The sequence below is a fragment of the Cynoglossus semilaevis genome, chromosome 16, assembly GCF_000523025.1.
Source record: "Cynoglossus semilaevis isolate Cse_v1.0 chromosome 16, Cse_v1.0, whole genome shotgun sequence".
NCBI classification, from domain to species: domain Eukaryota; kingdom Metazoa; phylum Chordata; class Actinopteri; order Pleuronectiformes; family Cynoglossidae; genus Cynoglossus; species Cynoglossus semilaevis.
Window position 1 is genome coordinate 3,533,116 of NC_024322.1, and position 25,169 is coordinate 3,558,284.

The 25,169-nt window shown below is 39.9% G+C and overlaps 1 protein-coding gene and 1 long non-coding RNA gene across 13 annotated transcripts in view; one reads left to right on the forward strand and one right to left on the reverse strand.

Annotated features, from left to right (window-relative positions):
• LOC103391719 (probable phospholipid-transporting ATPase IH) overlaps positions 1-25,169 on the forward strand; it is a 135,488-nt gene that overhangs the window by 93,599 nt on the left and 16,720 nt on the right. For 9 of the 12 annotated variants that reach the window (XR_003052294.1, XM_025064041.1, XM_025064043.1 and 6 more), the window contains 11 exons: positions 58-239; positions 1,307-9,333; positions 19,161-19,283; positions 19,483-19,572; positions 20,492-20,572; positions 21,686-21,793; positions 23,204-23,332; positions 24,018-24,121; positions 24,244-24,294; positions 24,389-24,453; positions 24,998-25,079. Coding sequence is in view for 11 of the 12 variants with exons in the window: in XM_025064041.1 (XP_024919809.1) it covers positions 9,295-9,333; positions 19,161-19,283; positions 19,483-19,572; positions 20,492-20,572; positions 21,686-21,793; positions 23,204-23,332; positions 24,018-24,121; positions 24,244-24,294; positions 24,389-24,453; positions 24,998-25,079 (872 nt within the window). In the remaining variant the exon portion in view is untranslated. The remainder of the gene's footprint in view (positions 1-57; positions 240-1,306; positions 9,334-19,160; positions 19,284-19,482; positions 19,573-20,491; positions 20,573-21,685; positions 21,794-23,203; positions 23,333-24,017; positions 24,122-24,243; positions 24,295-24,388; positions 24,454-24,997; positions 25,080-25,169) is intronic. The other 3 variants (XM_025064042.1, XM_025064044.1, XM_008328095.3) reach the window with 3 other exon arrangements.
• LOC112488351 (uncharacterized) lies at positions 15,953-18,672 on the reverse strand. The gene is made up of 3 exons (XR_003052325.1): positions 17,836-18,672; positions 17,550-17,617; positions 15,953-17,434 (listed from the first exon to the last, which is right to left on the reverse strand). It is a non-coding gene; the product is annotated as an uncharacterized LOC112488351 (long non-coding RNA).

Consider the following 25,169-nt stretch of genomic DNA (forward strand, 5'->3'; position numbering starts at 1 on the left):
CTGGCTGAGATGGGCCAGATAATCACCCTCTCTTTCTCTCTCTCTCTCTCTCCACAGGGACCATCTGCTGGTAGGGAGGGAGGAAGGAGGGAGAGAGGATCATATTTTATTTCCATAAAACATAAATTCACTCATCTGCTGTCAGGAAGGCAAAAAAAAGAAAGAAAACTCGGCCTCTTTGTCATCTTAATCTCACTTTTAAGATGATTAAAGCTTCTACATGTGAGCCCAACATGTTGGTAAGTGTGGAAAAAAAGGAAGCCATCACACATGTTCACGCTACCACCAGTGTGCCAACACACACACTCACACACACTCATCTCTGAGTGTCTTCAGTATGATTGACGCTGCTGTCCCTGTACAGAGATCAGAGGCACAGCCACTGTGATTATCATCTCACAGTGGTAACCGAGACAAACCTTAATCCCATAATAATCCCTCACAGACTCTCAGCACACAAGTATCATGACCTCTGACCCTCTCTCTCATTTGAAAAATTGAACAAGTGCACAGACCAGTTCCTCTTCAACTCAGGGAAACGATACAACTGGACTGTCTTGGTTTCTTGAAGATGTTTCACCTCTCGTCCAAGTATTATCTTCAATTCTAAGTGACTCTTGGGTGAGAATGAAAGGTGAAAAGTCTTAAAGGTGAAGACAGTCCAGTTGCTTTGGATAAAATGACCCAACAGACTGAGGACCTACATAGACATCACATCATAACCAGTATGTTTATTTTAAAATGTCTATGATCTTAAAGGCATCGCTAGTCAAAACTGCTAAAGGTAACAACCTCATAAGTAGCTGTGAGGGAAACAAAAGACTTGACCAGGTAAAATACACAAACAAACAAACCCCTTAAAGATGAGTTCACAGGTAGAAAACAAACTGACTGAAGCAGCTAAAAGTAGCCATAAATATATTGCACACATTAGCTAGCTCATAATTATTATTATTATTTTTTTCTTAATGATACCTTACATGTTAGCCAGGTAGAAGGAGAAAGAGTTGAAAGCAAAGTCATTTAAGTAAGATAGTAACGTTTCCACGTTTCCAAAGCAGAAATACCAACTTATTGTAAATTAACAGAACACATCTTCCAAGTATGACGATTCACTGTTTACCAGCAGACAATGGTCTGCCCACAAGCCCTGGTAAATTTTTAATCCTGAGTAAAGTGAGAAAGTCATGGTGGGTTTCAAGTTCACTGCTGAGCCATTTCTCTTTTCCTGCTGCTGCTCTTCCTCCTTCCCTGACGTGTTCTCTGACCTGTGTGTCTATGTTTTTCCCTCACACGGTGTGTGCAGCGTGCACGTGTGCACATGCTGATGCCTGTCACCCTGCGATACAGCAACAATCTTTCTGCAGGGGTCGGACTGACGGCTGGTTGGTGGCCTCGACGACACCCTAACTGCAGGGAGAGCGGCTCGGCGGGGGGTCGACCACTCACTGGATGTCATTGTTTAACAAGCAGTTCGGAGAAAACACAAACTTCACCCGGTACAGAGAGCGACCCACAACTGTGTGTGCGTTGATATGGTAATAACACACACAACTTGGTGTGTGTGTGTTTGTGTGTGTGTGTGTGTGTGTGTGCGTGCGTGCGCCTGCCTTTCAACTTGTGAACACGAAGAGGTCGCAGAGGAAAATGTGTTATTATTTCCACCTCCCAGCAAGAAATTGGTCTTTCTGCTCTGAATTCGTCTCATTTCTGGCACCACCGTGACACTGAGCGCTAAAAAAAGCAGCTGCTTTTGCACTTTTGACAAATTTCAGTATCATTACTTTGTCATTGGAATATCCAGGTTGCACTTTCCTCCAGCGAACAACATAGTTCGGTGGAGAAATGTAATGGTTCTGAGATATTCTGACTCTCACTGTGCCTGACCTGCTGTAAACGTTAGATGTTTACTGAAGGAAACGTACCTCACTTGTTATTTATATGTATACATCATTATGTGATTAATAATCACATTTAACCCTGAGTTTCTGGAGAAGATTGTATACAGAGGCTGCTACCGCCTGGCTGGTGGTAGCAGGCGTAGCTCCGCCCCGATTGGGGGTCAAAAAGCCATCAGATTTCTGTATCTATATTCAGATTTTCTCTCTCTATATATATATTCAGACTTTCATTATATATATTCAGACTTTCTGTATATATATTCAGACAATCATTATATATATTCAGACTTTTTGTGCATACATTCAGACTTTCTGTATATATATTCAGACTTTAGTTATATATAGTCAAGGATTTATTTCCAGAACGGCATGACATAATGTATATGTATATATATATATTTAAAATCAGAGTGAACAATTTTCACTTTTTTTTACCAAACTTGAATAGAAACCTTTAATAGGGATGTATTTAGGCCTTAAAAAAAGTTTTATTCCAAACGCAGAAAATGTCAAATAAGTGAAATGTGACCTCATGTGAAAAAAAAGGATTAGGTTCACTGAAAATTTATAAAGAATTTCTAATTATGAAGTATAGCTTACAGGAGTGATGAGATAAAAAGGAGGAATATAGAGAAGTAGCTTTAATATTTTCATAAGCTAACGTTTTTAGATCTATGTATATACTGCACCTGCCTTTGTAAGAAAATGGATGTATGTGGATATATTAAAAATGTTGTTCACCCTCTCTCTCACACACGCACACGCACACGCACACGCACGAACACTTGAAGGAACATGTGCCCGTGCTCTGTGTAACTCCACAGGGTATCAGATTTTCGGTCTCAGTGGTGTAACTGCAGTACACATCTGTCTCTTCTGCATTAGTGTGATAGATGTACTTTTATGCTGCCATTAGAGGCGAGGCAGTGCACAGTGCAGGCCTTGAGTATGCTAATGTGCCCTCTCACACCTGCAGTTTCCAATTACTCCCGAGGAATGGAGCCAAGACTCAGGGCTGCAGCCACCACCAATAATATGAGTAATGGCAAAATTACACAAGTCTTTTGTAGCAAATAGGGGATTTGAAGAAAAAAAAAAGGATGGAAGGAATCATTCAGTGGGGGATGGAGTATGAGAGAGGGGAAGAAAAGGAGAGGGAGTTGAGAGCAAGGAGGAGGAAATATGTAGGGTGAGGATGATGGAGGTTCAGTGGCTCTATTTGTACAGGTTTCTGACTTTCATCACATTCATTTGACTGTCATTGAACAATGTGCTCTGTAGACCGAGTCACTAGTCACTAGTGGGCCAAATGTAGAAAAATTCAGAGGAATAGTTTTAAAAATATAGGTGCTCCAACATTGGTGGCAGAGTTTTCCTTTAAAGGACTTTTTGTTGCCCTTATGAAATGACACAGGTTGTTGTTTTTCAGGAAATACTCTGTACAAATAACTTATTGTTTAAAATTGACAAAATTTTAAAGATTTCCATTCTTTCAATGTTTTGTAATTTTTGTGATTTTCTTATTTTGCTCAGATGTTTTTTCTTTAGCAAAACATTTAGTCATGTTTCTGTTAGTTACAGTTCAACAGGTTGAAAACTAACCATTTCTCATACTTTTGTGTTTGTTTGTTTTTCTTTAATCAACTTTCCTTCACGCTTTTTTAAACTAATTTTCATTTTTAAAAAGTTGACATCATTTCATCATGGAATCCTCCTGATATCTTACTGTATGTGGAATAGACAAGCCATCATGAAGTCACACGCCCCAAAAACACATTGGACTGGTGTGTGTGTGTGTGTGTGTGGGACGGAAGCCTAGCTGGACATTTTCCAAATCCAATTTATTTGCACAGCTCAATTTAAAATAGCAGCGTTGAAACCAAGGTGCAGCACAGTGATAATAGAATTTGTAAAACACAAACCTGAAAAACAGGGAGAGGAAATTATAAGAAATGAAAACAGAAAAGAAAAAAAAGTGAACTTTTATTAAACAATTGCTTAAAAACCACAGCTTAAAGGTTTTGGTTACAAGAATTAAAGGGGATATGTGTTTTTCTATTTATAACTAAAACCTAATGTAAACATATATTTACCATGTTTATGGATTTCATGGATGGATGCATGGATTTCCAGCACAAAGAGTTTTAGAGTTAGAATAATTAAAGAAAAAAAACAAACCTTGAGAACCCCTGTTTTCATTAGGCTTTTCAGGGGAATATGGACGTTCAAGATTTAGTTTGAAGATTACGTTACAATTTAGATCATAATAGAGTTGGAATATATAGAGCAGCAATGTATTTAAAAAAATTAATGTTAATGAAAGGACAGAGAGAGAACACATTATGTCAATGTAGTGTGTATCGTCACAGAAGAAGACAGATATCTGTGTGTGTGTGTGTATGCGTGCGTGTGTGTCACGGGGGGGGGAGGGTGACTTGGGCTTCTGTAGCTGCAGCGCTTGATAACAAGTGCAGAGTATTCAATCATCCTGTTGACAGTGATGTCAGCAGCCACACATCTTTATGTTTCTCTGCCTTTTTCTTCTGTTTTTTTTTCTAAACCTCTATTTGCCACAAGGTCTAAAACACAGGGTACACCACATTTTATGACCTTGTTGTCTAAGAACCCTATGTTAATATCAGTAGGAAAAAAGCAAACAGAAAATGTGGTTCAACACAACACATCCCAACCATAAAAAAGCCCAGTTTTCCCCCATCCACACTCATTGTCAGATCAGCGTCTGATATCCAAGAAGAGAACTGTCTCCAGATGTTCCTCTGGTTTGTGTACTGTTGGTGTTAGCAGATGTGGGTTAGCTTTTTAAACACATACGGTAGTATTGATGTTAATATCAACTTGATTACCTGTACAAATACAGTATGCATGGGCTCTAAATGGATTCAAATCAGTTCCCACATTGACCACAGAGCAGCTGTGGAATATTTATGCTTAATCACGATTAATTCCATTAGTCGATTAATCGTGACTAATCAACTCTCAGTCCAAGACCAAGAAAAACAATCGCTGCTTTTATAGCAGTGGTAAAATGAGTCAAGAGTTACTGTAGTTTCAAAACTTGTGAAGTCACGCCATCAACAATGTAAACAAAATGAGTCCCTCAGTATCCACCTGACATCTGTTCCTGTCAGCTTGTCAGCCATAGACTCGCTCACTGCCATGTGCTGCGTCAGGCTGCTCTGATGTTAGCCAGGTGTCCTACCTGGAGTTTAAACCCTGCAAACACACGTGTTGAGATGGTATTCTTACAGTGAAATGAAAACCTTTTGTTGACAACCTCTGTGTGTGTGCTAACTGTTTGATTATGTTGATGCTCCACCTCTGTGAGCCTGACCATCTTACCAGGGTCACAATTGGTGTCTGTTGAATTTTAAACTCAACTTTTTTATTGTACCTTAAATGGTTGTTGTTTGAGTTTACTGACTACAGTGATTAGAGTAATGAATTACAAACTTGAACTGAGGACAAAACAGTGTTTGAATTTTATCCTGACAGTCAGTCTCATACCTTGGCCAACTAAGACATGGTTTCTTTTTAAAAAAGGTTTTGTTGTTTACATTATTGACAGTTTTTCAGGACCTAGACCAACAAACTATATATTTCAATAAGCCAGTCTCAAAATGACCGAGTTTTCCTGCAGTATCTGGGCCAGGTGACCAGTTTTACTATGTGGGCTGTGGATAAAGACACACACTGAGTCAGGAGGCAGCAGGTAAAGCCATAGTGGGATTAGTGTGTTGTATGAGTAGGTGAACACGTTCAGGTCTCTGTCTCCATAACTCAACTGCTCCAAAACACTTTTCTTCTTATTACACTCCTCCCTTCTTTCCATTTTACTTGCTCAGATCTGCCCATGTTTGCGTGTGTATGTGTGTGACTCTCTATGTGCACAAACTGAATATGTTTAAGGGGTGAGAAGGGGGGCAACAAATCCGTAGAGAGGACTTGGCAGTGGCTCGTCTCCCTCCCGCTTCATTGCTTTGGTCCTTTCCAAATCCTATTTCACGGTGCCAGGCATCCGCTCCCTGGGATCTCCACAACTCCCATCTCCAGACGCAGGTTTAAGCCGCTCTCCTGGCACCAGCAACGGGCATGAAGAGAGAGAAAGCATGTGACGCACCCAGCCACCAACACCACAAAAAAAGCACACCTATTATCTGGGCTCAGAGAGAGGGACACACGTCCTGCAGAGGACACATTGCTTACTCACAAAATCTCTGTCTCGCGTTCTTAATTCACCTCCACAACATCCGCCTGAGTGGACATGACCTGGGAGGTCACGCACGATTCCCACGAGCTCATTCCTTCATCTTTCCATTCATTCATCAATGTAAAAATCACTCAGGCAATCTGTAAACACACTCGAGGACTCGTTCAGTTAACAAATCAGTGACACACAAAGCTGTTGGTGCTGTTTTTTAATTCCTACAAATTAATACACTGTGGCCGAATGACTAAAAGACCTAATTATCTTCTAATGAATTTATTCTGCCGTCGTAGAGAATGAACTTATGCTTAAATGGTCCTTCAATTACCGCTATTCAAAGCAATTAATTAGCTGCTCAATTACCTGTATCTAAACTAACTGTGAGCCCTGACCCGGGGGAACATGTACAGTATGAGCGCCGTTCAGGGAGGCAACACACGTGTTTCTGCACAATAGCCACCAGATGGCAGCAAATAGCTGTATATGCTTTATTTGCAAACCCATTTTACCCATTCACTCATTGAGCTCTTCTGATTAGTGATCATTCTTATTTTAATTGTAAGAAAATGTCTTGTTTAGCTTACATTTTACTCTTTTATACAACAAAATAATTAGTCTAAAGGATGCATTAAAAACGTCTTGGGTTAGGGTTGATGCTTTTTACTTTTCGCAATTTCTATTTCAAATTTGCTACTTTTTTAGCTATTTATCCAGCGGCCAATTTGTTTAACTCCTGGCCTTCTGTTTTAAATTACCTTTTATATTCAGTAATGTTTGGAATGCCAAAAAAATCAGATGAGACCAATTGTTTATTATATCTGGGATATTAAGCACAACACCAATATTTTTTAAATGGTAAATAAACAAAAGGTGTGTTCTGATGTGTCCACTGAGACATTAACTCACCATTAGTCAGTAAGTGCCCTCAGGTCTACAGGGAGGCTAACAGCAGCATTGAGCTTTAATAGGTCAGAGCTATGAGTGCAGCTGCATCTTCATGCATAATTAATGTCTGTGTCTGTGCTAATTGAAAGCCATAAGTCCACAAATGAAATGTTCAGTGTAGATGTTACAGTCTGCTGTCGCTGGGTTTCCTGGCATGGATGAGTGGATACATTTAAATTTTACTAGTTTTTACAGAAGTTCTACAAATATGGACCCTGTCACATTTAGCATTTTGGAATGATTTTATTCACATTGCTTAATGCTTATGGTCCCTGGACTATTTGTTAGATTTATTACTTTATAAAATTAATTGATTTGATAGTATTCAACTAACCTTTATGTATTACAGGTGTTGCAATTCAAGGAAAAAGAAAATTGTGTTCTAAGCTTTTTGGTTTCCTGTTTTTTTGTTTTTTTGTTATTATACTCCCACCTTTATCTTCTTACTCCTCACTTTTGTCCTTGAGTTGTTCATAATATTATTCCTAGAACATGTTTAGACTCAATTCATATTTTTCTATAGCTAGGTTTTTAGATTTTGGCTAATGATTAGCAATTATAGCAGTAGCATATTCTTTGACTAGCATAACAAAGCTACAATGTTCAGTTGTTGATGTGTTTAACAGTGTGTCAGAAAGAGAGCACTTAAAGCGTATGTATTTTTATTTTAATATTCAGTTCCTTCTCCTCTTAATTGAAACTCATGAGTTTAAGGATTTTCGAGGATCTAAGTTTTAATTTGCACAGATTTTGGAAGAAAATGTTTTAGAAAATAACAGCAAGAATAACAACTTTAGTTTATTAATAAGACAAAAAACATTGATATCCTGCCAAACCTTTTCTTAGTTTATGGTGTCATTAATATAGCTTCTAGTTTGCCACTGATTTTAATACCCTGAGCCCTGAAGCATTTAGAGTATGTGAAATCTCTTTGTCTAATTAAACCCAGAGTTAAATATAGGCTACAGTAAGCTGAGGAAAATGTTTTACTCCACTTACAATGTCAGTGCAGAGGTCTAACATACTTAGGGAACACGTCACTGTCAATTCTTGATTGACATTTGTACAACTCAACAAATATGATCAGAAAAAAGAAGTTGCAGGAAAAACATGTGTTGCCGTATATGCTTTTTTACAAACAATAATAACGTCAATGCTGAAAACTAATTCAATCCAGCAGCTTTGTGGAAATGTTTAAACAGATATTACTGCATGTAAAAGCAAATACAACAAACAAACAAACAAACAAACAAAACCCCAATAAGTACTGTGTGTTCTTGACTTCTAATTTGTAAATGTCGAGCTACTAACCCATATGCTCTTGCATGCAAAAGTAACTATGGGTTGTATTCATAGTGTCAAAACAATTCAAAAGTATAAGAAGATGGGCTGAAAATGGAGTGGGACTCAATGAAAACTTGTATATGCCCAAAATGTTTAGGCTGTGTTTAATACTTGAAGTATTTATTAATACCAGTGTTTGAGTGCTTTATTAAATGATAAGTACTTTGGATTTCACTTTAACTGTTAAATAAAACGTACGAATAGTTTTTACCACTAAAAGACTTTAGCACTGTTGCTTCTCCATGTGGTCATACGGGGTCACTTGTTTTGTAGTGGACAGCACTTGTCTGAGTGGATGGATTAATTTCTCTACAATGCGCATGCTCAGTGCGGTCACCTGACGGCTGCCTGTGGACGTTTGTGGTTGACACTGCTTCACCGGGATCTACCGCTGTTGTATCCGAGGGAGCGGGGCATTGACTTACTGAGGGTCTGTCTGCTGCGGGCTTTTAAACACTCTACCGAGGCCAAGAGTCGCCACAGTAACGGGCCTCGGTGGTTTTTGGAGTTTAGTTTTTTACGTCGGCGGTTTGCGGTGAAATGTAGCTCAGCGGTAGGGGTTGCAGCGGGAGTGCGAGTGTGAGGTTGCATTCGCCACAGTCGATGCATGGCTCTTCACCGGGATGCCATGAAAATCAGCGAACTGGCCGAGCACTGCTCCTCTTCACTGGTATCACAACAGAAACGGCGGAGGGAGCAGTGGAGCTGGTGGTGACAAGCGGCGACGACAAGGAAGATGCTGCTGATGATGGCGATGATTGTGACGATGGATACTGGCGGAAAGAGCCACATTATTAGGTAGCGTTTACGAAGACACGACGACCGACCGAAGGTCTCTGCTGTAGAGTTCACTCGCCGCCGGAACTACGAGCAAAAAGGATGGATTTCAGCCTCCTCCGAAATATCATCAGCAGATACGTAAGCTCTTTCTTCTTCTACTACTTTTTCTTCTTATTCTTCTTTTTCTTCTCATTTTACCTTATCTCCCCCTCCACCGAGCGTCAGAGGGCATCACAGCTGTGGCTCTGTCTCAAGTTTAGATGGTATATTTATCACGATATAACCGCCCATTTTGGTTATATTCCATTGTTTGTAGTACCTGTTAGTTTTGAATGTTTCTTGTGAGTGACTTCTGGTGAGTGGCTAGATTTGCAGACTATATATAAAGACAGAAAAGTGTCTTGAATAGTCAGTGACAGTATTTACATGGACACATACAATCAAAAATTAAGTCTGTTACGATTTTGGTAATGGTAATAAATTACTGACAACTCAGTAACCCGACTACATTGATCCAATTCTGCTTATCTCAAAATATCTTTTTGTTTTTTTGCCATTTGGATCTCCCCAAGTAATTGCAAAATAAAAGTACAACACACAGGGAAGCTGTTACACGTTTACAGTGCACATAACAGAACATTTAAGATAAATTTAACATGTTCCAGTAATTTTGTGAATATACATTCATTTAGCCATGAAGTGTTGCTAAATGAATGCTACACTTCTGCTTCGTTTGTGAAAAAAACTTTTCACATTTTCATGTTGTCCCAAAGGACTGCTACTGCAGATACACACACCTTGCATGTTAGATACTTGTACATATAAGTAGTACAGGTTGTATCGCACTGTGTCAGGGTCAGAAAGCAGGATAAAACACTTCTTTATTATGTAGTGGTAAACGGTTGACTCCAGCAGCGTTGGCAGGACACCAACAGTGGGCTTTACTCTGTGTTTGTTTACTTGAATGGGGAATATGCTTGTGGCTGCAGATGCAGAAGTGGTCGGTGAATGTGTGGAATCCAAATGAACTTGGCTGGCCCACTTAAATTGTATTTAGTGAGTTACAACATGCATGCATACTGAAGTATCCCATGGCTTCCAGTTGACCTGGTCTGCAGAGGAAATAAATCCCAGTCAGAAATAACAGGCAGGCTGGAGAGGCCTAGCTGACAGTCAGTCTGCTACATTAGTTTGAGGATAACTTTGTTTAACAGGCCGTTCAAGTTTAACTTGGTGCTAAGTAAAGCTTAAGCACCTACTTCTATGTATTTAGTCAAAGTTGCAGTTAAAAGCTAACAGAAAATTGATGAGCAGACAAACATGGCACAATGGTGAAGTGTCAAGTTGCAAACATTTGACGTATATGTGATATCTTTAGATCAAATTGAGTTTTTATGATATATTTAGGCTTTTCCGCTATAGGGATATATTGCAAGAAGACCATAAAACTATATGTCATTAATCTAATATGTCACCAGAGCGCTGCTGCAACATACACTCTTTTGAGCATTGCAGCACAGCACTAGTTCAAATGGTTTACGTTGTGTTTTTATTGTATTTTCCATTTCTGGATCTTGGTCATCCAGGTGAATTGTCCAGACAATATTTTTTCCAAGGTGTATTATAATGAAGAGCTTACCAAATCTAATTTCCTGCAAGAAAGACTGGGGAACAGTGGGCAAGAGTGTTTTACAATCGGAAAAGTCACCAGCTGGAATTGTGTTCTGGAATAGATGACCCTATGTCTTGGATGTCAAACTATTTTATACCAGGGGAAAAGTCAGCATCATGTGCCTTGAAAGAGCCACTTGTTGGTGGAAAACTGTATCAATGTAATGACTCTATAAACGATTGATAAATTGCTGACCCTGTATAGGATAAATATTTATCAAAGAAACATATATTTTACATGAATGTTTGTTTTGGACAAACTTAAGTTGTTTATTTTAAAAGAAAGTTTTTAGTCTTTAGGTTATTTTGTCCCAGTCGCTGCAGGGAAAAGGTAATATAATGATCTCAAACAATGATTAGACTTGTCTTGCAGGCCAAATATAATGACTGGATGGGCCAAATCTGGCCCACAGGCCCTGATTTTAAAACATAAACTAGGATGTTACTTAAAGCCTCATTGCAGAGAGCTGTGTCTTATAAAAACAGCATCAAATTAGATATTTATGTTATTCTCTGTGGTGACCCCCCGCAGAAGGCACCATCTGAAAGAGTTCATTAATTCAGTGAGGCAGCAGCAACCTCACAGACCTCTCATCAGCTCTCCATGTTTAGCTTGCCCGGACAAGACAGCAGCGTGTCCCCTTAATGTTTTATTTATTGTCCTCGCGTTTCACGATTTTTGGTTGTAATTTTCCATATGCCATAATTTGTGTGTTGCACTTAAAATACATCATAAGCAATTGATGTGGTGTAGTGGAAGGGTTGGAGAAATCACGAGCTATAACTGCGTTTCGTAGTTTGCTACAACTGACTCAATACCTAATGGCATACATTTAATAGGATGCTGGAAATATCTATATTTAATAGGCTTGCATTTAATAGGATGCTGGAAATATCTATCACGTACAGTATGTTGATGTGAGTAATGTTTTAGAGGCTGCGGACTGGTCAATATGTGGAACATATTATCCATGGTGTGTATCTCCTTTATCACCTCTCTAATGGTTAAATTTGGTGCATCAGTTTGAGACCTACATTTTGGCTAGGACTGAGTCTTGCTGTCATGTTGCTGTGCCTAATTCTGACCATCTTATTCAAATGTCACAGCGGGATAACACTCATTTAACCAGACAATATCTCTCCACTTTCCTTCTCTTGTTTTGACGAGGCTTTGTGAATTGTAGTTTCTGAGATTCTGTTGAGTGTTTCCTCAGCCTCTATATGTTAAACTTCATAAAATATGGCAATTATTCTTAATGAACTCTAAACTCCCAATAAACTCTAGCCTCGCTAAAGAGGAAGTGTTCTGATTACGGCCATGCTGCCCTTTAACCATATTAGTGGTTCATTTCATGTGACAGGATCATCACCATCATCATCAGACTCTGATTATCCGCCAGGACAGGAAGCAGCTGGTTTATGATGGATGGGCTGGAATAAGAGATATCAGAAAAGAAAAGGTGTTCTGATCTGACAGGCACAGTGACACTGATCAGTCCCATCTCCCGTGGAATACTGCCATCACATCGGTGATGTGCTGTGTGCCCAAACCTTTCACCTGACCTTAGTATCGGCTCAGGTGCGTTGAACATAACAATGTTTGTTCTTGTGGCTTCTGAGTTTCTAGTCTGCTGGTATTATTTAAATTAGACTGTGAGTGTGTGTGTGCAGTAGGCAGGAGACAGTGTATGGGGAGCTTGACGGATGCTCCAACAGGGCTAATATCAGGGGAAATCAGATCCACCACCGCGGAGGAGGCGGGGCAGGAGGTAGAGGAAAGGGAAGGATGGGGGTCATTGAAGATGTGTCTCATCTCTCATCCCTCATCCTTTCTCTTTGCATCTTTGCAGTGGATGAGGAATTAATCATTAATTCAATTATCTGCATATTGATTTTGAATAGGAACGACGGCGGACGTATAGCCGGGCCTCCCATTACTTAGCTGTCACCTTCCATTAACCCTGCTGTATTATGAATTGCTGCTTCCCTTAATGAGACCATGCAGAAGAACAAACGTTACATCATTGGAGGTGATTAACATGATAACAGCGTGTCCGAGACGGGGCAGTAAACTCCCATCAAGGTCAGGGCCCGAATGTAGCTGAAGCCTCAATGCTTCTGTGATTTTGTACAGAAAAATGAATCAAAAAAGGTTAAATGTTCTCTTCTTCAGTGAAGAGAGTACATCAGATATAGTCGACTGTACTCCATTGGGCAGGTTTATGGGCCCTTCACTTCAAATGTTCTCTTATTCTTTCACTGTCAGTGACTTGTGCCTCGTCTTCGGTGCATTTTTCTGTCCGAGGCGTTTGCTCTGTACGATTATATAACAAGCAAAGAAGGCTGCAGTTTGGGATTTATATCAAATCACTTAAGACATCCTGGGTCATCCCGAGTCTCCTGGAACTCCTGAAATCTCCCACATATTGACAGTCACTCCCTGAGGCTGGAAAATAAAATGAAATGTCCCAGAATCTACAGCACGTGAGCAAAGAAATACAATCGAGTGCAAACATTTTGTCATATCTGACCTCAAAACAGTTATGTTGTTAAATAATCGTTTCACCACTAAACCCAGTCTGATCTTTCACTTATAGCTAAAATAAGAATGATGTTTAAAAAGGATCCCAACAGCAGATATTCATTAGATCAGAGGTGAGAATAGAACCAGCTGCGTTGCTCAGGTCCAGCAGTCTGGTCTTATGTTACTTCACGGCACTGAATTCTGTTTCAGGTTTCATTTGGGAAGTTGTAGAAAAATGTCAGTATGAAATGCAGTTCTACTGCTAATGCGTTGTTCACTGAGCAGTGCTGTTACATTTGAACAACACTGTCTGTAAATCAAAGGCACAGGAATCACAACGACTCCTAGTTCCATTACAAAAAGATGTTTTCTTCAATTAACAACAACACATTTTTCTCGGTACAGAACCCACTGCTACATTTTTAACAACTTTACACCTCTAAAAAAACAGCATGCAGCTTTTTCCTGAGAGAGTTTTAATCTTTTTCAGATCGATATAAGCCTTATATTTTATCTTTTACTGTAAAATCTTTCTAGGAAAACGTCCTCACAGGCCACAGCCGGTTATATCAATGTATCCTGTGCTGCTGCTCATAATGAGAAGGAGATTACATTTTCTAAAAACGGCACATGATTCCTGCTTATGTGCCTGTTTTTTTCTGACTCTGGGAAAACTGCTGATGAATTAAGTCTTTCCAGTTCGGTTAGTAGTTTTCGTTAAGATGAATATGGTGTCGTGGATATTTTGCAGAGCATGAAGTTTAAACAGGACATTATGTTGTGTAATATGATAAAGCTGCTCCACTGATTTTTTCTTACCTCTCTCTGCTGGCATAAAAGCAGTCCTCATGCAATATACAGTATAGCTGTGTGTGTGGGTGTGTGTGCATATGTACGTACACTGTTGTTCTTGTATCTCAGCAGACCAGAAGTCAGACCAGGGCAGGAAGAGATTTTTATTTATAATGACATTTATTCATTGATGACTTCCTGAACAACTATGTTCAGTAGATACAGAGGATATAAATGGTTTACATTTGACATTTTCATGCTAAAGGCTAAGGATTTAGAGCATTTTACATTAATATTAAAAAAGTTAAAAAAACAAAAAAGCATCTGTGATCTACTGTATATAAGTGACTATTGTTTTCAACTGTATTAGCATGAAAAGTAGGAATTCTGCCATTTTAGCCAGGCTGTGTAAACTTTGGTCTGTTCACACACTGAGGTGACATGATGCCTGCAGACAGACGCCAACCAAGACAACATGCTGTCATGTCATGGATAAGGTGTAAATATATGGCTGATAAGTACATTACGTTACATAACACCATTACAACAGCATCACAATGTCATGGCTTCCCGTTTTTAAAATAATGTCCCCCTTTGATAACGGGGCTGTCATGTTCCCCTGTTTGATTTACCAGTGTCCTCACCTTCCTCTGCATCTTATCTCTGGGCATATAACCATTATTCTTTCACTGACCCCTCCTAGTCTTGGCTGATAAAAGAGAAAGGCCAGTGATGTCTCCCTTTGATCAGTAAGAAGGTGCCGGTAGGTCCAGGAGAGCTGCGGGGCTTTAGAAAGGTTTCTAGCAGCTTTACAGCTCTTTCAGGCTACTGAGTGGTGTTGAAAGCCAGGACCAAGTCTGATTATTGTTTACCACATTAGTTCCCACTGCTACCAACAGTTCAGACCGAGCTATTTCTGTCTGCTGCTCCCCCTCTTGCCCCCCAGAGACAGGGCCCTGGCGTAGAGTCAGGGCTTACAAACACAAACACAGGACTGAGATTTGCCTGGATATAAACATCCATTCAGCATGTTGCCTCATAAAAGTGTTATGGGGTTTTTTGTTGTTTTTTTTTGCAATGCATGCCCTGGAGTCCTTGCCTTTATTAGAAAACACATTCTCCAGCCCATGTGTGAGCCTAATGTCTGCATTAAATGTAATCAAATTGAGGAAAAGGAATAGAATGAGTTTTTGTTGGTGCAGATTACAGCTGTTGGAGCTGAAGGAAAAAGGAAAGAGGAGTGGGCAAAAAAAAAAAGACGAGGAGCAGCACAGCTGGATTAAAGTGTTATGTAACAGTGAGATCAGAGGGATATGACAAATGGAAGAGGAACCTGGTGCCATGAGAGAATAAAGATTTTTTTTAAAATTATTTTTTGCATTTGCAGTGGTTTGCATCTTCAAGGTTTAAAGTAGCTGTTTTAGTTGGCTTGAAGTAGCCAAACATTATGTGAAAAGTTTTGCATTATATAATACAGGTTTAGCACAGAAATGTGAAAAATACTGCTTTATTCCCAACCATGCTATAAGTAACCAAAAACAAAGGTTTTTTTTCTGGGAAATTATCCATAATTTCACCACTGCATCTTTTATGCAGGGCTGAAAACAGCCTTGGTTTAATGACGTTATTTTCCTGCCCTTCTCTGATCACTGCATTCCCTTGCTTTTTCTCTCTGAGCTCTTGATGTTTATTTCACTTGTACCTAAAATAAGGTTTTCCTTAGAGAATATAATCTTAACAAGTCCTGCCTGAACTAAAATTAAATGAAGCACCAAGATGGTATTGAGGATGAAGTCAGGAGCATTGATGTTTCACTTTAAAAAAGGAAAATTAAACACAATTTATGTTTGTTTTTTTCATTTTTTTAGTATGTTAACCTTAATTTCTTCTCACAAATTGACAGATATATGTCGGCACCGTGGTGTTGCCATGGTGATTAATGGCTAATGAGTATCTCATGGCAGGCATGTTGAGAAGGTAGCCTTCATCCTTTTAGCTGATCAAGGTCTGGAGGCTCCTTTTATCTCTGCTAACAATGCCAGGGCAGACTTCAGAGCCGCTGTGATTTCTTTTCCTGTGTAGTCCTATTTTCCTGTTTCACTTTCTACACGTTCACCTTAGGTGATTTACTTGCCACATGTGATCAAATACATTTGGAAACATATGTTTCAGATCAGTAAACGTGTTGTTTTACAGCAAATGTGACACAAGGTCAACTGTGTATAAAACAAGTATGTGTCAAAAATTCTGAGAGCCTTGGTTTGACCTTTCTGGTTCTTATTAATAATCAGTAGCCTGGTCGCCCTTTCACCAACATGTTTACTACATCTATGATTCTTCTTCACAGACTTCTCCTTCTGCCTGGCAGGCCCATCACCAAATCCCTTTACCTTTCTCTTCAGATTAGACCTCCATCTCTCCAGGTTCTTTTTTACCTTGCACTACAGATTACAGTGTCATCTGTAAACAGCTTTATCTTTGACATCTTTAGAAAAGAAAAGCACATTTCTCCATACTGGATGTTGAACCCTGTCAGCTCAGGTGAAAAACTAGGAACTGAATATAGGATAGATGTTAGCATTAATAGTATGTTAACCTTTGTAAATGCATCATATTGTGTAAGCTCAGACTGTCAGTGACTTAGGAGGATGTGTATGTCCAAGTCCTGGATTGTGTCTACCGTGTAAACAAACATGGCATGTTTCTGTTTCTTCTTCGGCTCACATGACTGGTCTGTTAAGGCACAGCTCAGTCAGGGGAATTGGATCCTAAGAGTAATTGAGGGGCAATAGGTTCTCTAGCATCAGTGTGGAGCAACAGCGCAGGAAGAAAGAGACATCAACACATTTACTCAGGCCGGGTTATGAGGCTTTTTATTATTCCCCTGTGGAGGGAAAACAGCCCACAACATGAAGACGGCATGGACGGTCCCCATCACCACAAGCTCAGTCTTGTAAAAGTCCATGGTGCATTTTCATTTTCACCTGTGAGGCAAGCTACCAGAGTCGGTCAGGCTGATGTTGTAAAGTGTGGATCTGCAACTTTCCTTTTTAAAGTTGAAACAGTTTGGACAAAAGCACACAGCAGCGTGACCTGCAGTGTTGTGAGCTTGCTGGTTATCTAAGGCACGTTGTCATTGCTGGTGACTGATGCAAAAGCAGCCTCTGTGTGAAGACGCTGCCTCAGTGTTGTTAATAAAGACAAAGCCTCCATGTCCTGTGAGCAGCCAGCCGGTCACTTTGTCTGATAGAGCTGTGGGATGAAAAGAGAACAGCAGGCCCCGGGGTTGATACAGATCAGTGAGAATTAACCATCAGATAACTACACAGCACAATGCAATCTCTGTGTGTCTTTCTCCATCGCTCACCCAGGGTCACTTGTCAGGATTTGAGCGTTGAACAACCGTGGAACAGCCAGTCTTGAACCTAATCAGGTCTAGGAAAAGAGAATTCTGCACCTTAAAGAGGAATAGTTGCTTCCTCTGAAATACTCTATTATATATGTAATATATATACATACATACATACATACACACACACACACATATATCTATTTTTATCATCAAACTAATTTTAACCCTCTAGGGGGCTCTCTTCAACTTTCATTCCCTTTTCACTCTTCCCAATAACTCTCACACATTTCTTTTTCCTCACCCCCTGTTTGGTTCATCCTCACCCCAGCCTTCTGCTTGTTGCTCTTGTAATGTTTAGGAGTCGTCTGACACTGTTGGCCCTGTGTCTATTTTTGTCCCACTTCTAAGCTCCTGTTGATGGCAGTGGATAAGTTTAGATATGTGGTGCTAAACTTACTAGCATTGCTGTTGGCTTTTGTTTTTATTAGTTTACGTTTTTGTTCTTTCGTCAAAATTGAACTTAAGTTCTTGGAACACATTTGAAACTGCATCAATATCACATGTACATTTTTGGACACTTTTTTAGACATTTTGGTGTCTCATGGTCAAAATGTTGAAAGCGGTTCTCCATCAGCCGTCATCTTCCGAAGTTTTCTGCTAATCTCTTCTGAGCCGTATCAGGCAGGCTGCTGCTCTGTGAAGAACTCACACTACTGCTGCTGTATGTCTGAGTGTTCCAAAGCAGTAGGAAGCCAGACAGAGACAAACAGCTGAAATTCTGTGGCTGTGGGTGTCTTGACTCTCTGGGAGTGAGCTTTTCTAATGAAGGACACCTTGGGCAAATATGCACTGCGCTGAACTCCCAGAATCCCATTGTGCTGACTCCAGGGGAGCTACTTAGGAGAAATGTGAATCACAAATGAACAGATAATGTGCGTCATGTATTTAAACATCTCCATCAGTCTGAGAGTATGGAGTATTTTTCAGACGCATTGACGCAACTAGTACACAAATATCCACCCATATGTTTTATTTTTGATGTTGAATATGTATATTTATACAGTATGTTTATTTAATATGTCATTTAAATGATCTAATTCATTTTTACAGTGTCCATGTTGTTTTTTAAAATGTTATAATTAAGAAATTCAGAAGAAATTTGGTCTAAAATAAAGCAGTTTCTAGGCCAATGCTAATTCTGTTAGATTATGTTTTAGCTTTTTCTTTTCTTTTCTCTTTTTAGCAAACTTTTTTTTTCTTTTAGTTATCATTACATATATATGTAGACTAACCGGTAGCTATTCCTTAGTTATCAATAGCTTAGCTTCTTTATATTTTTGGATCAAATATAGTTTCTATTTCCTAACAATCTTGGGGTTTAGCTAACAAGTCATTTGGTTGTCATTTAGCTGATATTGGTGGTGAGGCAGTGGAGCATATGTTATTATGACACCGAGATGTCCAGTTCCCAGAAGAACAATAATTGAGGTATTAGAGTTAGGTGTTATGTGACATGTCAGATGGTTCTAAGTAGGTCATGAATTTTAAATGAACGTGATGTGTGAGTTAACCTGAATTTTTCAAGTATTGCTATTTATATCTTCATCTGATCCGTGTGCTCATCAGTGTGTGGGGGAGGAGATCTGGGTGGACAGTCGGACCATCTACATAGGACATAAAGAACCACCACCGGGAGCCGAGGCCTACATCCCTCAGCGTTTCCCTGACAACCGCATTGTCTCCTCCAAGGTGAGCCTAATACAGCCCCTGAACCAAGATGTATTGTCCAAAATGTATTGTTATTATTATTATTATTACCTAGCTATTGCTGTTTCAACTTTAGACAACTGTATAATCCATGTATGGACACATTCTCTCCCCATATTCTAATATTTCTTTTTGTTTTTATGAGCCTAATAGTCACTGTCGCTGTCTTTCTGACCAACAGTACACCTTCTGGAACTTCATTCCCAAGAATCTGTTCGAGCAGTTCAGAAGAATTGCCAACTTCTACTTCTTGGTCATATTTCTAGTCCAGGTAAGATTTTCCATTCAAATTAGAGATACAGATGAGAGTGAGTTGAACGTTTTGATACATTTCTAAATTGAATATAAATTTGATCTGTTTTATCTGATCTGTCTGAAACTACACTTACGCCTCTAATGGAATGCTAAAGATAGGCTTTAGCATTCCATTAAAAACTAATGGAATGGTCTTTGTCCTGTTTTTAGCTCTTTGTGTTGTATTTCTGGCAACCAAAGCATGTTTTAACCCCGCATTGGTTGCGTTTAGCAACAATTTGAGACATTTTTGCTATTAATTAATGATCAATTAGTTAATTAATGATGAATGAGCTTTGTCATTTCTTGGCAAACCTTTTGTTGTCTTCTAAGATGGACATTAAGCAGAACTTAATCATAACTATAAATAATGAATTTACCACAGCATTAAAGCCTTCTGTAATATAACTGGTGAAGGTGTTTAATCTAAACCCAACTTTTTTGTAACACGGCCGAGCAATAAAAGTTTTACAGGTAAACATGAACGCATTGCAATGTGTTTGCTGTTAGAGCGCTGCATGTTTTGTCATTAGCATGTGAAATACTGCACTGCCCTAATGGGAAAAAAGTCTGCACTACACACAGCTGCAGCAGCAGCAGCTGTAGCAGCAGCACTTGCTCTGCTCTGCCTGGTTGAAAACAGCCCTTTTGGATGTATTGCTCTTCTATAAGTGCAGATGCGAAACATATACCACAATTCCATCATGGGGGGAGGACTTGTGAGGTGCATTGAGTGTGTTAAAAGGATGCTTGACTTCTTACATGCTGTAGAATCTACTCTCGCTGTACTTTCTTACTCAGCATTTGGATTATTTGGCATCTGATCCTCTCTGATCCTCCTCCTCCACCACTGCATTGCTCTCAAAGCTCCTCCTCCTCCTCTTCTCTCTTTGCAGCTTATCATCGACACCCCGACCAGCCCAGTCACCAGCGGTCTGCCCCTCTTCTTTGTTATCACTGTCACCGCCATAAAACAGGTAGAAAACACACAAACAGACTGTCATTAGTAGGAATTGTTGTCTTCTTACCTCCTCACATCAACTCTAAACCTCAAACACACACCAGTTGGCTGCTCTGTTATCTGTTTGTACACATTCCCCGCTTAGTGAGAAGGACACGCCATTGAATCTGTCTGGTGATGTGAGAAATATGATAATGAATGGTCTTCTCTGTTAATCACTCCAGCTGAGCATCCTGTACCCCCGGGAGATGCATCCTGTGCTGGTGGTGAGAGATGGGCCACTATCAGTGATAGATGAAGCTGTTCTGGCTACGGAAGTCTGAGCTTTACAGAGACATAAATCTAAAACATGACACGTTGGCTAGAAATCTGGGAACGAGGTCACCAGGCTCAGGGAGCACAAAGCTAATTAATTACTGACTGTGATTCTCACCTCTCCACGGTTGCGACTGAATCTTTCTCTCTTGATGTCATGCTCTGGTTTGACCCCGATTTTCTATATTTAATAATTGAAAAACGTCATTTGTTAAAACTTTTGAAAATGCAAGACAAATAGGGGTGGTCAAACATGAGACAAAATCAGGCTTACATTTTTACTAGTGGAGAGTTTTAGTTTTGGTTAAATGTAAAATGCTGGGTGAAATAATTTAAATGAAATGTACAAGAATAAACCTAAACTTGCAAAGATAATTTGGCTCATTTGATGTCTGCTGCTTCAACAGAAATCACTGATGATTTGTTGTAATGCATGAAACAGGATTGACCTCCGTCTCTACCATACCATGTTCCAGTGTTTGGTGGATTGGATTGGAAAGCGCAGCGGGGCTTAAGTGGAACCACGGACCATAGTTTGACTAGGTTTAGGGTATATTGTGGTGACACACCTGAACTGAAATCTTTAGCTATTTTACTTTAGGAAACTTTTTTTTTATATCAATGGACAACATTAAATCACATTACAACCATTAGGTTGTTATCTACGGAGCTTACAACAATATTATTCACCAACTTACTGTACTGTTTTTTTTGCAGTCTGTGTTTTTACCCAGCCAAGAGACAACCAGTCTTTTTAAATATCATGTGCCTCCCTTCACCTCTCCCTCTCACCACCTCTCTCCAATTCTCCCAGGGCTACGAGGACTGGCTCCGACACAAAGCCGACTGCTCTATAAATGAGTGTCCGGTGGATGTGGTGCAGCGAGGGAAGGTGGTGAGGACACAGAGTCACAAGCTACGGGTAAGAATGGCCTCATTAGAGCAGCAATAGCACCTGAGGCCGCAAAAAAAACCCCAACAGAACTGTGCAGCTCCCACTTTCTATGTCTGTGTCTCACTTTCACCGTCTCCACTTCTTTGCGGTCCAGACTTTGTTTTGCTGCTTCCCTCTCCTCCCCTCTTCTTCCCTTTTCGTCCAATTAGTGACCTTGAAACTGTTGCAGCAGAACACTGTTACCTGACTCACTAGGGAGACAGAAACCCTCGTCAAGTAATGCCACGCGGATCCAACAAACAAATTACTGGGTGTCATGCTTGGATACAGGTTTTTACCACATCGGACTACATTTGGATACTTTATCAGTGACATTGAGTTGTAGGGCTAGAGTGGTGCAGTGGTACGATTCCTGCTTCCACCAAGTGTCTCAACCTTGGCTGTGTTGTAGCAGGGTGGACATCTGCAGTAAATATACTGTACCCAACCAATGCATTATTGAAGGAATAAGCCAAATGTGTCATGAACATTGTACAACATAGAGGATTAGAATAAAGACATTTTGGGTTTGGATAAACTCCAGCAAAATTGTAAGGACAAATTAACTTTAAATTCCAATAAATATTTTGACTGCAGGACAAACTAAGTGATAACTGATGAGGATTGGATGTCAAATATTTGTCCCTCTACTTAGTGTCATGATAGTGCTCTGGCACTAGAAACTAGAGTAGATCAACACTGCTCTGTCAATAAGACAGAACCTGTTTTACTGTGTTTGCTTTTGCTCACAAAGATCAAAACAAGACCTGCAGAATGTGATCGTCCGCCTCAGATCCTCGTATGTAGATGGATTGTGTAATTTCACTCTTGTGTCAGGAGTGTTTTTAATGGCTGCAGGTACAAGCGTTTCTGCTGCATCTGCTGCTCCTGTCGAGCACACAGGATGTCAAGTGTAATTTTTAGGAAATCTGGCTTCAGTACAGCTACAAGACCTTGAAGGTTATAGAGTGTACGCCTGTGTTACCACAGAGGTTTACTAGATGGCACAGACATGTAAATTTCATTTTCTTCTCTTTTTCCTTCTTCTTTCATCACCCTCTCAGCCTCTGGCTTCTCTATGTACCAAGATTTCTCACTTCCAGAGATCAAACGGAGGGGATTGCAATGTGTATTGGGAGCAGGAATAATGATGGATGTATTAATCATGCAAAATCAGAGAGTGTGTGTCATGTGCACGGCTGCTGTGAGATGGGATTTATCCCAGCTTAAGCTGCTCCGCTCACATCGTGTGTTACGCAACTTCCTAATCCTGAGAGAGGAAAATAGAGAATGTTGCTAGGTTTTTTTTTTTAAATTGTTTATGCAAACCTCCTCTCAGAAGTACACCATTAATAATGTATAAGTCAATATAGTGCCCTTGTGTCCTTCTCACGTTAGGTTGGAGACATCGTTATGGTCAGGGAGGACGAGACATTCCCCTGTGACCTCATCCTTCTTTCCTCCAGCCGCCCAGATGGGACCTGTTATGTCACCACCGCCAGCCTGGATGGAGAATCCAGCCACAAGGTGCAGAAAGTGAATGATTTTGAATCAGAATTTTTTTCTGTTGCATTTTAAACAAGAATTCATTAAAATAAATGAGGCACTGTTGAAAATTTAATGAAAGCTGGATTTTAGGCCTTTACATAAAAGCCCACACTGATAAAGTAGTAATTGACACCTAAATCAATTATTCTTTTTGGGGGGGTGATATGTCTGCTTTGGACTTTAATATTAAGATTTAAAGAAGCAGTTGAAGATGTTTTTCAAGTTCATGGATTATGATGTTTAGCTATTTTGCTACATCATCTTTTTTTTTTTTTTTCAAAGATTCACAAATGCACAACACGCAGACAACACACTGTCACTCATCACATTTCACTTTGCTGATGTTCACTGATGTCAGTCACACAATCGCATGGATGGCTGAGCGTTCATACGCACCATCTCACACACACACACACACACACACACACAATCACAATCACACAATCCCTCCTGGCTGATGCCCTGAGGGTGACCCCCTGTTGTGCTCACCTTCCCAGCATGCTGTCCTCTGCTGACCCACTGATGGCTCCATCTGACAGCTCACCTCCTTGTCTTCGCTAGTGTAGGAACCAAGTGAACCTTGATCTAATTAGTGGCGGTAGATGACATTTCTCTCTGTCTTCTTCCTCTCCTCTCCCCCCTTCTGTCCTCCTTTGTACCTCAGACCTATTACGCCGTACCAGATACCATGGCCTTTAGAACGGAGCAGGAGGTGGACTCATTACACGCCACCATTGAATGTGAACAACCACAGCCTGACCTCTACAAGTGAGTTTGACACGCAGTTACTCATACACACCTTCTGCCATATCGCTTACACATAAATCTCCCTTTAATAATAAGTCCTTCATTGATGCGTCTTGATATTACATTGCTGCGACCTCTTCCAGATTTGTGGGACGCATCAATATATACAAGGACAGGGAAGAGCCTGTAGCCAGGTGAGGGTTTCTCTTTAGTCACTCCTTCAGTCACATCAATTCATGTTATTTTTTTGAATAAAACCCACTGTATTATTTTGTGTTTTGGTCACAGAACTCTTGGTGCTGAGAACCTGCTCCTCCGAGGAGCCACACTGAAGAACACTCAGTATATCTACGGTAGTAACTTAATGATTTATACAGCAGTGTTGGTGTGAACGCCCTCAGTCAGTTTTACCCAAACAAATGTAGCAAAGACTTTCTCGTTTTGCAGTGTAGCGGTTATCACATCTGCCTTACACTCAGGAGGGTTCGAGTCCCATAGGGGACACATTTAAAGGTGCCTGTGTGAGTTTCAAAGACTCTCTCTGTGACTCTCATGCTCGAATAAAAAGTGTAGATCAGTCATTTATATATTTTATATACTGTGATTTTATTCTCATTGGTCCACTGACTGCCTTATGCCCCTGTAGAAAACGCTCAATAATGGCTATGTTTACAGTTCCCATTTATTTAAATGACAATGCAATCAGTGTAAGCAGTCTGTAGTATTAATATGCTTTATATTTCCTCGAAATGTAGTATTGCACTTTGGTTTTACAATTCATGACAGTTATTATGTGAGTGAGTGGAAAGTGTAAAAATGTTAAACTGTATCATTGTTGTGTACTCTAATTATATATGTATATATTTTTTTAGTAACTCTGTTTCTTTTCCGTCTCAGCTGTTGCAGTCTACACAGGCATGGAAACCAAGATGGCACTAAATTACCAGTCTAAATCCCAGAAGCGCTCCGCTGTAGAAAAGTATAATTGATATTCAGATTCCATTCAGAGTTTTTAAAGTGGATTGTTTTCGGAGCTCTGACCTGACCATCGCTTCGTTCTCTGTTCTTC